Source organism: Thunnus maccoyii, chromosome 23 (genome assembly GCF_910596095.1).
Source record: "Thunnus maccoyii chromosome 23, fThuMac1.1, whole genome shotgun sequence".
Taxonomy (NCBI): Eukaryota; Metazoa; Chordata; class Actinopteri; order Scombriformes; family Scombridae; genus Thunnus; species Thunnus maccoyii.
The window spans coordinates 16,527,808-16,544,028 of record NC_056555.1 but is presented as its reverse complement, the minus strand read 5'-3'; the positions used below and the strand labels follow the sequence as shown (position 1 = coordinate 16,544,028).

Here is a 16,221-nt window from a genome sequence, read left to right as displayed (position 1 = left end):
CACTGCCACACACTTCTGGTGGATCATAAGTGATGGTTTAGAGGGATTAGTTTTGTATGAGTCTATACGTTGTTTTTTTAGGAAAGTCCTGCATAGTATACCTTTAAACATGTGAGCGTACGATTATGCAAATAATGTCGATTAAAGTCTGTGAAGGTAGAGTCAGAGACTCAGTGGTTTCAACAATAAAACGATTGCAACATCTTTTAAAAAGTTTTATCAAGTTTGTTTTGTTTTGTTTGTTTTTTTTTTTTAAATCAGCTTCATGGGTAAGTGGTAAAATTAGTTTTGAATTTACAGCCGGGCTTTTCAAGTAAATAAATTTCAACCTGGGTCTTATTTTCCACATCTTTAAAAGAGAGGTGGCAAGTTAAAAATAGCATGACATATTAGTAAGAAAGGTCACAAATCTGAGAATTAGGTTGAAATATACTAGAGTTTTCCTTTAAATGTCAACAAATACTCTTGCATCTATTTAAATAACAGGACATACAAGCAAAGAACATCATTAGAAACAAAGATGAATTTTCAGTCAAACACAACCTGGAAATAAAAGTAAAGGAGGAAAAAAAGCATCCCAATAAAAGGCAGTTTCTTTGGCAGAAGAATGTATTAGCTGTGTAGCATACACAGATCGTTTGATTGACAGGAAGCAATGGAGGATACTTTCATTTATACAAGGGTGTAGTCTTTCTTTAGAGCATTACTACAATGCTAATGATACAATATGTCATGTCACTTTTTTTGCTTTTCTGTCTTCCTGATCACATCCCTGTTTGGGTGTGCTGGGTTTATGCTAATGCTTCTGTGGAGTTAAAACTCTCCACAGAGTGCTTGTTTTCTGACAGTGTGCCATCAGGTAAATGAGCAGTGACGGGAGTTCAGCTGAGCTCAAAGAAGGGGGCAGGACAGACAGAATCATCCAGATCATCCTATCAATCATACCCTCGTGTGCAACATTGCACCTTTTCTCCCTCTGAATAGAGTCTGTCAGTGGTCCAAAGGTTAGAATCCATCACCTGCTAATATCAATATCATTAGATCTCTCTGTATTCACTGTGTGACTGCATTAACATCTAAATACACACTTCCATTTCCTAGAGAGCAAATGTCATACAGCACGCGTTTGAATAGCTTCTGAATAAGTGGCGGACGGTCCGAGAATAGTGATGGCGTAGGCAGTAGCCGCATGAATACGGAACGAGGTGCTGCGCTGTCAGAGGGGGGAAGGAAGTGCTGCAGTGGACAGGTCTGTCGGCAAAAAGCAAAGATGAAGAAGGAGGAGGAGGAGGAGGTGATGAGAGGGGAGGAGAGGAAAGGGGAAATGAGCAACAGAGCATGAATGGTGGGGGTTGACGGAGCGTGACGGCGTGAAACACACACACATACACAATACAGTTGCACACGGTCAACACATGAGCATGAGGGAGATAAAGAGCTATCGAGAGCGGCGTAGTCACAACCAAAGAAAGGGAAAAGAAGAGCAGACAAAACGAGTGGGGGGGAGGGAGGGGTTGAAGAATGCAGAAGTGAAGAGGCCAACAGAGAGGCTGGTAGGGTGTAACAGGTTGGGGAAGGTGAAAGCACCACGGAGACCTGAAACACTACTTGGATGAACGATTCAGCAGAGCAGGCAGTTTTACTCAAGGTGAAGAATGGGGATGGAGGGTGGGGGGGGGGGGGAGAGAAATAATCAATAGCAGAGAAGACAAATGTGAGGCAGGTTGGGGGAGGAGGTGAAAGAACAAGTCATGAATTAGACAGAAAAGATGGTGAGGTTAAGGGAGAGGGTGATGAATGGGAGCGACGCGAACAGGAAAACCAAGCAGAAAAGAGAGAAAAACAAAAAGCATACAGACAAGAGGGGATCAACTGAAGGAGGAAATGAGTTAAACCAACCCTTATGGTGGTGTCCTCGGAGGATGTGATGAGTGTTTGGCCATTCTGGCTGAACTGGCAGTGCAACACCGTCTTGGTGTGTCCTAGCAGAGTGGCTAGGAGCTTCCCAGAGGGCACCTCCAACACCTGGAAGGAAAAAAAAAAAAAAAAAAAACAGAAAAACATTGGCACCGCAAGTATCCAAACAAACAGTAAAAATGATTATATGGCTTGTAAGTAAAGCAAATGGCATGTTTGGCCAAAAAAAGATGTGAATACTGTGCAGTGAGAGCTCCACTGTACCAAGAAGTCACACACGGTCTCTAGAATATCTATGTAAACCTCAAATGACAGCTGTGTTTGCCAAGATACACTCAGGGAGGAAAAGTGTCCTAGAAAGTTTCCTTAAAAATCTTGACCAAAAAAGTCCCAGTTTGAGGAGGTGCTTGAGAAGGAGAAAGGTGAAGTGTGGCTGTTGGCTTGATGGTGTTAAGCACATCAAAAAGAAAATGGAGTGGGGGGTTTGGGGGGGGGGGGGGGGGGGGGGGGGGGGAGTGTGAGCTTTGAGAGTGCAACTGTTCAGTGCGGTCAGGACCGCTGAGGGCTGCTGGGGGTCTGACAGCCCTTCAGACATTACTGGAGGAGTTGGAGAACAAAACAGCTTTGATGCTCAAAAGCTCAATGAAAAAAAAATGTCATCACTTGGGATTTCTTCCTCTGTATCATAAAACTCTGTTGTAATAAACTTTTACAGCTTATTCACTTCTGGTTTCAGGAGAGATAGAAGATCTTGTAAATGTCCTCAAATGCATTGGCTGGATAGCTGTTAACACTACGACCCAGGGACTTTCGGAAGGGAGGTAACGTAATGGATTTGGTGATCCTTTGACACCACCATTGTGGTTTAAAAGTGAAATGTCTTGACAACTAGGAAGAACTGTAATAACATAGGTTATCCCTTGACTTTCCATGTAGCACCATCATCAGGTCAGAATTTGACTTTGTCCAATACTTTGGTTTATAACCAGATACTTGCAAAATGAATGATCTTAGATTTTTAACTAAAAAAATATGGCATCAGAGCAAAGATCCTTGCAGATAATGTTCCTTGGGAAGGAATCTTGTTTAATATGGTCCATCTGTTGGTGGCTTTCTCGTGGCCTGTGGCCTACATACATTACAAAGTTGAACAGAAGTTTATTTTATCACTAAACAGAGCTTATTCTACATATCAAAGACTAGTAAAAAGAAGGCTACTTAAGGAATTATGAGGTGAAACAGGGGTTTAGATTACAAGTGTAATTATAAAAACTGCTGTGATACCAAAGCCACAATTTTCCTAATTAACCTCCAGATAGATCTTTCTAGTGATATTAAACAAATATTCAAATTAAGCAAAGAATAAATTACTGAAACTCATACAAAACAAATCATTGGTTCATGAACTTATTTTCAAAACAAGGAATAAAGCACAAGAATCTCATGAAAATACTTTCTCTTCTTAACATGCTGAACAAACTAAACTAAACTAAGTGCAGCACGACATTATCTTCAGTCTAGCACCGCACCTGTAGTTTTGAAAGTACATGTCTGGCCCATGACACTTGGGGTTTTATCAGGCACTAAAATATTTACATCTCTGAGGAGAGGGTTGAAATGTCTGATCAGAACAAGCCTCGGGGCACACCGACCGAATTTGTCAAGCTTCACGTACTGGGACGCAAGTTTGAAAGCGTGACAGGGCACTTTGGCGAGCTTTACACATCCGGCTCAGGGATTTCTGGGATGGTGCAATGAGGAAAATGCCTGAGGGTTATTGTTGAAAAAAACAAATGAACAAACAAAAAAACAAATATAAAAGTAGGCTAACGTAAAGAGGAATGTGTAATGAGGAACGCTTGCTTTAAACATCACTACCAAGGGAGTAAAAAAAGTCAAACAAACACGAATAAAAGTTGTGAATGATGAGAAGTAGTTAATAACAGAAATGTGACATTGAATGTAGGGTTGGGCAATAAATTTATATTATATAGATATCGTGACTAGATATCAACTTAGATTTTGGATACCGTAATATCGTGATATGACATAAGTGTTGTTTTTTCCTGGTTTTAAAGGCTGCATTACAGTAAAGTGATGTAATTTTCTGAACTTACCAGACTGTTCCTGCTGTTCTATTATTTGCCTTTATCTACTTAGTCATTATATCCACATTACTGATTATTTATCAAAAATCTCATTGTGTAAATATTTTATGAAAGCACCAATAGTCGTCCCTACAATACTGTCACAATATCGACATCAAGGTATTTGGTCAAAAATATTGCGATATTTGATTTTGTCCATATCGCCCAGCCCTAATTGAAATGTGTATTTTCTGTACTCAACGATCTGCATCTTGTCTTTCCCTTCATTAAAGCTTTTTAAAAAAGAAATACACACCCAAAATAACTCACAGCAGTTGGTGACTTCTGAACACATACACACAGATGTTACACTTTCCCTACCATACCTGCACGCTGCCTGTGCACAGCCCTACCGCCAGCACCAACCTCCTGTAGGAGGTCAACAGTCGTCGGATCCTGCGGCCGACCGTCCTCAGTACCTGACTAGCTGTCAGCCCTGCTCCCTGGCACGGGAAACACACATGCACACAAACACACACACATACACACTCACAACTGCACTCTTTCAATCATAAAGAAACACACACTGACTTTCTGTCCTTTCCTGCACATCTGACACAAAGCCGGCATGTCAGATTGAACTTAAATTGATAAATTATTGCTGATTTTTCCTCCTAAACTGGTTATAAAAAGTCCACTTCCACTGCAGCAGTGACTGACTCTAAGAAAATCTCCCGAGCTAACACTAGGGTTCCCCCTGGTGTTAGCTTGGTCGGACTACAACAGCAAAAGCTGTGTAGACTCCATGAGGATTAAAAACACTTAAAATGTATCCAAATCAGTTGGAAGTAACTGATAAAGTATAAAAAACACAAAATATAATGTTCAGTGAGCATTCTTGCTCAAAGGAATGCTTGAAGCTGTACAACAAGGAATACAAAATCCTTTGGACATCATTGCATTACAACAACAAAGAGTGGAATTTTTGGATGCTTTCCATGTAATAAATGATGATGTTAAAATGCTGAAGGAGAGCAGCAAAATGGCAGCAGTTAGAGAGGCCATTACCTTCAAATTAAAGTAATCAGACTGTGGATGGAATGTAGTGCTGTTCATGATGCGGTGGATAAACAAAAGGTAATAACAGTAGAAATAAGTTCCTTTCCAGTGGACACAAACAAATCTACGGCAGTATATATGTCACCCCAAACACTGACATACTGTGTATAATCAGAATGAATCCTATTTGATTTTCAGAAGGAAGGAAATGTTTATATTGTATGTTGCAGTTACAGGAAGCTGGGTAACCTCAGGGTTGTGTTCACCACAGCTGTTACTGTTACTGACACCTTTTTCTACAAATCAACAAAAGAAGCCTAAGACGTCCAATGTACGAATACAAGCAGCTGCACAAGAACTGCACCTAAATAAAATCTATAATCTATAACACTATCTGATCGAAAGTAAACAAGATTACAATTCTGACAAGACATTCGACACCAGCTTTCAGTACTTGACAGATTTGACACATAATGTTGTGTATACATTTCAGTTGCTACCGAAAAATGAATCATCCCTTTTCAGCAATCACCTGGTTTGTAAAAACTGGAAACATGCCTGCAGGACTGACCATTGATAGTCAGTTGTGTATGAGCATTGCAATATTTTTTCTAACTTTGCGACACTAATAACTACTGCCAGCACTTTTTCAGTCTCTTAACCTTAACCCCTTCAAAAAATCTTGGCCTAGCAGTGAGCTCAAGTTAGAGTGATACACAGAGCGACTTCTGAGGCAACTCACAGGAAAAGCTTTGGTACAGAGAAAAAAAAACACAAGAAACCCTTAAATATATTTTGGTGTATTTTGTGTGCATTACATGGTTGCAAAAAATAGTGCAATTGACTGTATGTATCCCAGTAATCTACAATATTCCTTTTTAATACCTCTCAGATGTTGGAACTCCAATTACTCATCATCTGTGCTACTTTAAGTCCTCACATGCAGTAACCTTCCATCTCATATCTCTGGGACCAGGAGACAAGAAGAGAGGCACATGAAGGGCCAGAAAAGAGCTGTAATTAAAATCATTAACCTCTGTATTAATTAAGACTGCAGGACCTTTTAATTAATTAGAGATGCTCTTTGCCGTAGGCTGCTGGCCTGGACACAGCACGGATGTATCAGGGGACTCTTTGTGGCTGTGTGTTTATGTTGTAATATAGGACAAAAACTTTCGGGGATGTCCTCTAATGTTGCGGCACAGATTCCCTACCTGCAAACAACAATTTATCATAAAGACAAAGAGTAGTGGAGAGAGGGGAGCCGGGCGACAGACAGAACAAAAGGAGGAAATGAGACAAAAGAAAAGAGGGAATAAAACAAAAAGTATGTGACAGACGCGGTGAAATGTAGAAATAGAATGAGCATTGTTGAGAATATGGGACACAGGTAAAAAGAAAGGCAGGAAAGAGAGGAGTGGAGAGGAAGAGAGGGAGATGAAAGACATGTTTTAGGCGATTTGATGTACAGGTCTGAGAGGTCTGGCCTGAGAAACACCTCCTGTGGAACAGAGATTACACCCAAAAAAATCAACCTTGATTGTAAAAATTAAGGTTATGTAATTGTGAAAGATTCTTTATAAACAATATTTATTTTTCTTTGGAATTTGCAGCAAAGATGTGAAAATTCATGATCAGAATGAGATTACTTAAATTAAGCAAGTAAGTCACTAAAGACAGACTTACCAGCATAATTTTGCCACTTGTTTAAAAAAAAAACTAATATTTGACATTATATGACAGTGGAATGAGGTAGGATTACTTTCATTATCGATTAATTTGTAGATTTTTTCCCCGATTGTTTGTTTAAAAATGTCAGACAATAGAGAAAAATATCTTTTTTGTCCAAAGACATCCAATTTACAATAACATAAATCAGACAAAAGCAGCAAATGCTCATAGCTGAGAAGCTAGAACCATTCAATGTTTAGTATTTCTGCTTGATAAAAGTTGTCAATTAATTTTCTGTCAGTTGATTAAACAAATTCATTAGCTCAGCACTAGAATGAAGTGTCTAAATTTGTTTGATTGCCCTGTCATGCATACACACAAACACATACAGCATCTAAATGTGTTGGATACCTGTACAGTGCCGTCCTCTTGCCCCAGGACCACAGCAGAGGGCTGCCTGCACATGCAGGTACACCGGATCCTGGATGGCTTCTCCTCCGACTGGAAAAGTACTGATCCAGTCCTGCCATCACGCACCTGAAAAACATGCACACACACACACACATTGATATGAACACAGTACAATAATACTTGTCTGCACTTGAGCACACACTCAAAGAAAAACTAATTCAAGCTTCACATTCCTGTTTCAACCGGAAAACCTGCCGTTCATCTATTCATTCAGTTTCTCTCCTCCTTTCCCCTTCGGCTCACCTGCAGTCTGTTGCAGTTATCTGCAGCCGACACGATGATTTCTTCATCATTGAAGAGAACATCAGAGTCTCTCTTCAGGCAGACTGCTGAGGAGGTGTGCACCTTATTAGTCTCCCATAACTACAAAAGCAGAAACACATGACACAAAAGCTTGAGTACAATGTAATGCAGACAGCCGGTGAAGCTTCAGACAACACTACATTTCACTGTTCTCATATTTGTTGTTAATACTTTTCCCCTTTATAATCTACATTTTCATAGAGCGAGGAGTTAACCCGCAATAACCTACAGTAGGTGTAACCCAATTCGTTTCATAGTCGCAGGTGATTCTTCTTTGTCTTTCATCTGACTTTTCATAATTACACAGCAGAGACAAACTGGAAATAACTTGTCTTTGGCAACAAATAAGTCATCAGTATCTGTGTCAGGAATTCCTATTTGGCACTTCAAATCTGAATTTCCAGATAGGCTCTAAAAGCTCAAATACGTACACTTGAGGATGCTGGTAAATGGAGGGTAAATGGAGTAGTGTGAGATGGTTTCCAGGCTCTTAGGTGGAACATATGCAGTTACAGGTCAGGTGGGGCTTTTCTTTTTAGTGGTAGAGAAGTCAGAACTGGGTCGATTTAACCCAAGCGGCAACCTCCAGGGCTGAAAAATGAAGCTAACACAAAGTGCCAAAAACTGCAGTTCCTCTAATTGCCACTTGAGGCTGTTTCCCAAAGCTAATCAATCCCCATAGACCCCCATGTTAAAATACACAAATAAACATGTTTACAGCCTGGTACAAAAAGCAGTTTTGGTCTCTATGGCTAATTTCCCCGTTCGTGACAACTGTACGTGGGGTGAATTTAGCACTGCCAAGATGGTGATGGCCAGTGCTGCCCACTTTGGTTTCTGAAGAGCGGTTTTGAAACACAATGGGTGATGTCACAGTGGCTATGTTCATATTTTTCACAGTCTATGGTTTTCAGTTTTTCATGAAAGTTAATTGTAACATTTTGGTCGCCTAAAAAAAAGTCTTGTTTAGCGTTTGGTTGTGCTAAAAGACTCTTTTTCCAGCAAGTACGTTTTGTTATAACGGTTTTAAGCCTTTTCTCACTAGTGAAAATTAGCATTAGCATTATCACAGTTAACCATAGACTGTAAATGCTCAGTGCTAACCAAGCTAGCAGCTAGCACTAGGGTCAACACCACCCTCTCATCCAAATATGGTCACTTCTGGCTCCAAAAAACCAAGATGGAGACGGTCTAAATGCAAACTCAAGGCTTCAAAACTGAAGTCCACAAACCAGCAGTGCATACATCCATTATTCTTTTACAGTCTATGGTTAAACCTGACTTTTCTCCAGATTGACAGTTACACTTTTTCCAGATTAATTACTCCGTTGAAGACGGCTGTTGGGATCTTGGTAGTAAAGCAGTAGAGCTGCCTCAACGGTCAAGTTTAGGGGTTATATCTCAAAGTTTTGATACAGCACTGTCTATGTATACAGATGACTACCTGTTGCCAAAATAATAAAAATGTGGGTAAAATGGAGAATCTGTCATCATAAATAGTATGTACAGACTGCTCTGTTGCAACTCTGCAGCTTTGTCATTCAGATTGATAAGGTTTTGCATCTAAATATTATTTATTAGCTGAATGAAAAGCATGTTTTTACCACCTTATATAAAATAGTAACAATAAAAGGACATAAAGGCTAACCTGCAGAGATACTCTATGTAATTTTTTTATTTTCAGACTGTTTATGCTACATATTGCGCTGTTTATGCGAGCGATGAGTCAGGACAAATCAGTTAAGAATTTGTGTTTATGTGACCTAATAATAGGGAGGGAAAAAAGCCTAAAGCAAGTCTAGGCAACAACTGCATACAACTCCAGCGTCCCCCGATTCTTTCACAACACATCATACAGAAAAATCAGGTTTGTTTCGTGTTTATATTTTAGGCCTGAAAGGGTAAACACGCTATGCTTTCGTTCACACAAAATAAAGTTCCTCATTAAGGGCTGAAACACAACAGCTGGCAGGGGGAGCAAAGTATAATGACTTTGAATACTGATAGCATCTGTGCACACTGATGAACTCATATAGATGCATCACACACACACCGAGTCAGTCTTACCCTGACAGTTTGGTCATCAGAGCAGGAGAGCAGCTGTGAGCCGTCGGGGGAGAACTGGACACGCTGGACCCAACTCAGGTGACCACTGAGATCAGCCATCTTCTTATTGGCCTCTAAGTCCCATAGCTGGAAGACACACACATGTGTACACTTATTCACCAGTATATTTAAGTACACCGTTGGTTTTAGACAGTCTTCTAGAGCAGTGTAGGGTACCAAAGTGACACATCTGAACACACAATAATGTGATTTCTCTAATATTTCTACCATTAAAAAGAAATCATGCAAGCTGCCATGAGTCAAAATCATATTAGTTAAAAGTTCAGGCAGATTTCAGCCACAGTGGATTCACAAGAAATGTATGAAATATTTTAAATTACCTAAAAATTATCATTCAAGCTTCCACGTTTTAAAAGATAATTGCTAATGCAATATCTGGCAACTGTGAGAACCTCAGGCTTATCTGGCAGACGGGTTTGAATTTGAACACTGATAAGGACTCCTGGGCAAAGATAATTTTCAGTGCAGGCTGGTTTACAAGAGAAGCTCCGGGAGAATTTACACACTATAAAGATAGTTCATCGATGTTATTTTATACCTGTCCGTCTTCATAAATTGGGTTTACTAGAAAATTATTTGTGCTGGAAACGTAAAAGGCATGAAGACACTTTTATCAATGCAATGTGGGCCTGCTCTCTGGTTCTGCCTCTCTGGAGAGAGATAATCAAAACAATACAGGAGTGGCTAGGTATACCTGTGCCTGAATCAATTCAATTTGGTCTCTGTTTGGGGGACAGGTTGTGTTTACCCAAGATTTCTAAACCAGCATTTGCTCAGCCCTAACAGGCTTTATCTCTCTCGAAAAGCCAAGTGAGACCTGAATATCGAGAGTGGGTTAAGTTAATGACGGAGAACGTGTCGTATGCTTGCCTGGAGTCAGTTTTTTGTGTTTCATAAAAGGAGGAGTCATAGGAGTCAGACACTATACTTCTGAGGAATTTATTTGTCTTTTGGATGTACATCTCATGCTTCATTAATATTATGAATATTTCTTTATCAATTAATTAACGTACAGGTGGAAGGAGTGGGCTCTTGTTTTTGTTTTGGTTGTGCCACAGGGACTTCTCTCTTGTTTCTAGCTTTCATCTGTAGAATGGGTCACGTGGTGACTCCTTTAAGGACTGATGCTGTGCTGACGGACTTTTGAATGATCGTTAATGTTATGAACGCAGCAAAGATGATGCTGTACTTTTGTTTAGTCTGTGTTGTCTTGGTTCCTGTTTATGTGTTTATTTTTGCACTTGTTCATTTGTATTAATGTTTAATGTTCTAATATGTCTTTTGGACACATTAGAACTAAACAAAGGACATTAAATAAATAGAGGGATTGTTATGTACATGTTGTTGTACATGTGTTGTACCTCCACAGCGTAGTTTGAGAATGCGATGGCCAGCAGGTTACTGGTAGGACAGGCTTGACAGTATTGCACCATGCTCAGACGACTGGTCCTGATCTCCAACAACATGTCCGATGTCTCCACGTCAAACACCTGAGAAGCAGAAACAGACAGACGACACATCAGAATCTACTCAGTCTGCACACAAAATGGCAACGATTTCTACTTCAGGAATATTTAAAAACTAGTCACAATTTTACATTTTAGAGTTTTAAATATTGAACTTCAGTACCACATGGCTGTTGTCATTCTTTTTCCCCCCAACAGGCTGATATTTGTTTTTAACAAATATAACATCAAAATTCAATTCTTACCATTTTTGATAAAAATGGAGACTGTTTCTAAATTACCTCAAACATATTTGACATTTTCATACTGCAATTTCTAAACACTGATCATATCTGTGATAAGATAAAATGAGTTGACAGTATAGTGCATGCCAACGTTGGTGGGCTATTGTACGATATTATAAAAAAAGTACTATCGTCTGCTTGAATATTACAACCTAAAAGAACCTTGCCAGATTTAAACCTCCCTTTTTCCTCTACTTGAAGCAAAGAAACAATCTCAGACATCTCTGTTGTGTTTGGGTTGTTTCCAGAATACGAATGAATGAAAAAGTGGAGGACAGAGACAGACTGATTACAGGACAAGACTGACTGATTTTAGAAAACTCCCGGGAGGAGGGGCTGCTCACATTTACAACCAGGACACATACTCTTCAGACTTTCTAGAACACGAGCTGAAAAACAGCCTCTCTTTCCTGTCACCTTCGATGAATAACAGATTTTTATGTGTAGAGCTGAAACAAGACAGATCCACATCCAAACCATTTACACCCACTCGATCGCCCACGCAACACACTACGGCAAACAATGTCATGCATCTCCACTTGTTAAACCAAACATCTTCATTTTTCATGCTCAATGCGCACCAGAACGGCGTTCCTGGCAGCACATATGATGTGTTTGCCGTCGGCAGTCCAGGTGCTGCACTTGACGAACACTTCCTCATCGTTCTCCGTAAACATGCTCCTCACGTCGATCGTCTTCCACTCGTTGGCAGATGACACCTGAAATAGCTGCAGGAACACACGAGAACACATAACGCGTCATTTAAGATTAGCTGAACAGTAATCTATGTATAATGTTAAATATAATGTGTAAAAAATACAGTATATTTTTGAAGAGAGTTTAGAGAAGGTGCATTTTAAGATTCCCAGAACTTCTAGTGATCCCTCTAGAGGCGTCACAATCCTAATTTAACAAAATACAAGTAATAAATATCTCTCTTTGTGCTCACCTAGCTTTTGTTCTACATCTAAGGAAGAAGACTAAACTTACTTTTATTCACTAGCGTTTGAATCCTCCTGATGTGTGATGTTTTTTGCCCATATTTTGTCTATTTGCGCTACGAGTTATGTGCCTCGTTGTTTATGTTGGTGTTTGCTGTATTTGTGATTTTAGCTACCTGCTCTGGTCTGTACAGCACTTTGGTCAGTGAGGGTTGTTTTTAAATGTGCTTTATAAATACATTTTAGTTTGACTTAATAAAAACTGTAACTGTGCATTACTGAAATTTGGTTTTGAGAATTGCTTTTTGCCCTTTGTCAGTGCAAACTCAACTGGAATCTAGTGATCCAAGCTGATACACTTTTGTGGGGTTTTTTTGTGCATCCAACTCACGTGAATCATGTGAGTAAGTAATTTAATGGCAGTTACCTTAACGGTACCGTCGTTGGAGGAGGTGGACACAAAGGAGTCATCAGGGGAGAAACAGCAGTGGTTGACTGGCTCGAAGTGGCCAAACATGGTGTTCTGTGAGGTTGGTTTGTTGAGGTTCCACAACTATAGAAATAGAGAATGAAATATAGTGATCCAGAAAAAGAGAAAGATAGAAGAAAGAGAGAGAGAGGAGCAGTTACAGTAACTTTTCTCTCTGTTGCCTGTATATGGTTGGGAAAAAAATCAGAAGTAAGGCATACGCATAAAAAAAAAAAAAAAAACACACCTTGACATTCAAGATCTTGTCGTTGGAGCAGGTGGCCAGCAGGAGGCGCCGTGTTGTGTTGGTAAACTGACAGTGGTTGACCTGCTCTTCATGCTCCTCCTCAAAGACCCTCAGCAGCATGGCTCGCTCCACATTCCACACCTGAAGACACACAAAACACACAGTGGAAGTTTCAAAACACATAAAACTTCTTTCTGCTGTACAAAACTCGGGATGGTGGTTGTTCAAACGCTGTGCAGGCGTCTGTTTCATAACAGAAGACGTTTTAGTATATGATTTTGTGTGCATTTCGCTCCAGTTGGTCACAAGGGATGAGTGGACATTTATCCGCTTACCTTTACTTTCCTGTCACTGGAGCAGGTTGCTAGGAGACGATCGTCGGGGGAGAAGGCACAACACAGTACCTCCTCATCATGGGCCTGGATCTCCATGAGCTTCTCACCTGATGTGCTTTTAAACACCTGAGCACATGACGATGACAGCAGTTACACCACAGTATGTATATGGGTCAAAGTACTCTGAACTATAAAAACACACTTAAATAAGTGTTTTAAATAAGTCCACTGTTAAACTGGATGATTGTTAATTGAATCATTGTAATTTTTCACTACTACTTTTTTACGAATCGTAATTAGTGTTCTCCATGTAGTGTTCTCCCTGTGAGGGAAACAAGACAATGCCCTCACAGACATATTTTCTGGCAATTTAGTCATGTACTTGTCTTTTAAGTCAAACAGTTCAGATAGCTATAGGATGCCCAGAAAAACTTAAAATTACTTCAGATAAATTATGATTTCCTCACAAGTGTATTGGCCACATAAAAAATAAATAAGGTTATATAAGATGCATGCGCAATTTAGGCAGTGAATGAATTTCAAGTGGATAACGACATCATTGCTACATTTAATAATTTTCAGAGTTCTTTTAGCATTAAAAGTGGATCACTTGACATATTTTCCAGTGCTTTGTTTCCATGGAAATGATTTAATATGATTTTACACGCACACAAATACAAAGAAACACGTGCGCTTTGATACCTTGAGTGTCTTGCTGGCTCCACAGGAGGCAATCTTGGCTCCATCGTGGGAGAAGCAGGCAGAGTAGATGGAGCCCTGGTGGGGGTGGATCACCAGACGGGACAGGCTCTCTACACTGCTCTTGTTCCTAGACAAAAACAACAAAACAAAACACAAAGACCAGTCCATACTGAGATACACAGGCTATGACTGATCACCATTTTATAGTATTAACACTGCAAGAGTTTATCAAAAGGATAAAATGTTTAGGGTTAATGTTCATGTGTTTGCATTTCTTTTATCAAATACAGGCATAAGACTGAGTTAAATGCATTTATGTCAAGTCATTGCAAATAAGATAATATATTACTACTGTATTATTCCATTTCAGATGCACTGAACTGTCATAAATTTAATACATATTTTCTGCCAATGTCAACTAAAATGAATGCTGATTTTTGTTAATTTACATGAACAGGGTTCCATGCATACAAGTTGCAAGGTATGTAGGTTATATATAATTATACAGTATGTTCTTATACTACAATATTATGCTTGTAAATTATGCAAATTATGCTTGTTTGCATACAGCCAGTCAAAGTAGAGTTTCCCGGTACTGGCCCGCTCCTGTGCCTGCAGCAGAGCCTGTCTGTAGACCTCAGAAGCGTGTGGCTGAGACAGAGCAAGTTGCACCACATCAGGGAAAGGACGCTGCTCCAGCTGGTGGCCGTTCAGAGACAGAAACTCCTGGAACTGACTGCGTACTTCACTGTTCTGTGAGGGGACAAATTTTAAAAAAAGCTCATTTCGGTACACTGCATTGTCAAGATTAGCCCCTCGTGATCAGGCTTACCATATTAATGTATCTAATGTATCTATACATGTTTCTGTGGAGCTCATTAGTTAGGTGTTTCATACACTTTGTCTTAGTAAAATATTATGAAAAATTAAGATGAAAATCCTCATCTAAATGTTTTGTTTTTACAATAATGCAGGAGTCAATCGGTGTTCTGAAAATTCCTATGCTTGTAATTTATATGAACTAAATCTAAGCACTTCACACAAGCCTCAGATAGATGATTACACTGTTACTTGGATATAAAATCATAGATTACTCTTGCCTCTGAACATTTTTGACAGAAACATGAAAGCACAGCACCTTCTTCCTGTGCATGTCCTATTAAAAAACAGGTGCTGGAGTTACATATCATCTCTGCTTTAGTGTGAGGGCAAAGACAAGAAAGAGAGTTCTAAACCTGCATTTTCCAAGAGGAAGGGCTCATTTATGGGCATAGTTAACATTTCAATGAAGGAGAATGGGTGGCACCCTCACCTTCTATCATTTTAATCTTTCTAACTAACTCACACAGTGGCAACCACTTGCTTCATTTCATATACAGTAGAGTTTGGATTCTGCTGACCTCTTTGTCCAGAATGGGTCCATACTCCACATAGTCATTGATGAGTTGAGCTGGACCCATTATTTGGGCCTTTATTCTGACCCAGTCCAGAGAAAACATGAGGGAGTTGAGCTCCTACGCAGAGGGAGACACAGAGAGAGAAACATGCTGTGCAAGAAAGAAGACAGACACTGGAAAAATAACACCTTGTTATTAATTCTCTGTCATGTACAGTTTCTAGCACCTGTGCATAATTGAATACAGTGCGTGAGTGTGTAGGGCTGTGCAATATGGGTCAAACTAAGACAGTTTGTGTCACAAATATAGGCAAAATCATATGTTAAAGAAAATCTTATTGATATTCAGTGAAAGAATAACTGTCTCACTTGAACAATAACACAAAATGATATTGTCACAATTTGATTCCACTGAAAATCGATAGGAGAAAATATTGATTTCACCAGTATGTGTGTGTTACCTGGGAGAGGTTGGCTTTGGCCAAGTGGTAGGTCAAGAATCTGATCCAGTAGAGACATTCCTCGTCTCCTGAGGTGGGAGGTCCATCTCTGTAGTGCTTCTGGTACTGACGCACCACCTTAGTGTGAAGGCTCTGAAACACACACACACACACATACACACACGAGGAATTAGATATAATAACTATACCTACATACATTGCAGCAATGCATTATGCTTAACAACATCTCTTAGTTGTTGTAAACTATTGTTGTAACATGACTGACACAAAAGACTTCTTGCTTAA

The 16,221-nt window shown here is 39.6% G+C and overlaps 1 protein-coding gene across 3 annotated transcripts in view; it reads right to left on the bottom strand.

Annotated features, from left to right (window-relative positions):
* apaf1 (apoptotic peptidase activating factor 1) overlaps positions 1–16,221 on the bottom strand; it is a 48,084-nt gene that overhangs the window by 26,560 nt on the left and 5,303 nt on the right. Inside the window, exons 10-23 of one of the 3 annotated variants that reach the window (XM_042403121.1) lie at positions 15,937–16,068; positions 15,480–15,593; positions 14,648–14,832; positions 14,080–14,206; positions 13,378–13,503; positions 13,043–13,183; positions 12,754–12,879; positions 11,967–12,113; positions 10,997–11,125; positions 9,576–9,701; positions 7,449–7,568; positions 7,146–7,271; positions 4,391–4,507; positions 1,900–2,025 (exon numbers count right to left, since the gene is read on the bottom strand). In XM_042403121.1, coding sequence (XP_042259055.1) covers positions 1,900–2,025; positions 4,391–4,507; positions 7,146–7,271; positions 7,449–7,568; positions 9,576–9,701; positions 10,997–11,125; positions 11,967–12,113; positions 12,754–12,879; positions 13,043–13,183; positions 13,378–13,503; positions 14,080–14,206; positions 14,648–14,832; positions 15,480–15,593; positions 15,937–16,068 — 1,842 coding nt within the window. Of the gene's footprint in view, positions 1–1,899; positions 2,026–4,390; positions 4,508–5,898; positions 6,278–7,145; positions 7,272–7,448; positions 7,569–9,575; positions 9,702–10,996; positions 11,126–11,966; positions 12,114–12,753; positions 12,880–13,042; positions 13,184–13,377; positions 13,504–14,079; positions 14,207–14,647; positions 14,833–15,479; positions 15,594–15,936; positions 16,069–16,221 lie in introns of those variants that run through there. The other 2 variants (XM_042403122.1, XM_042403123.1) reach the window with 2 other exon arrangements.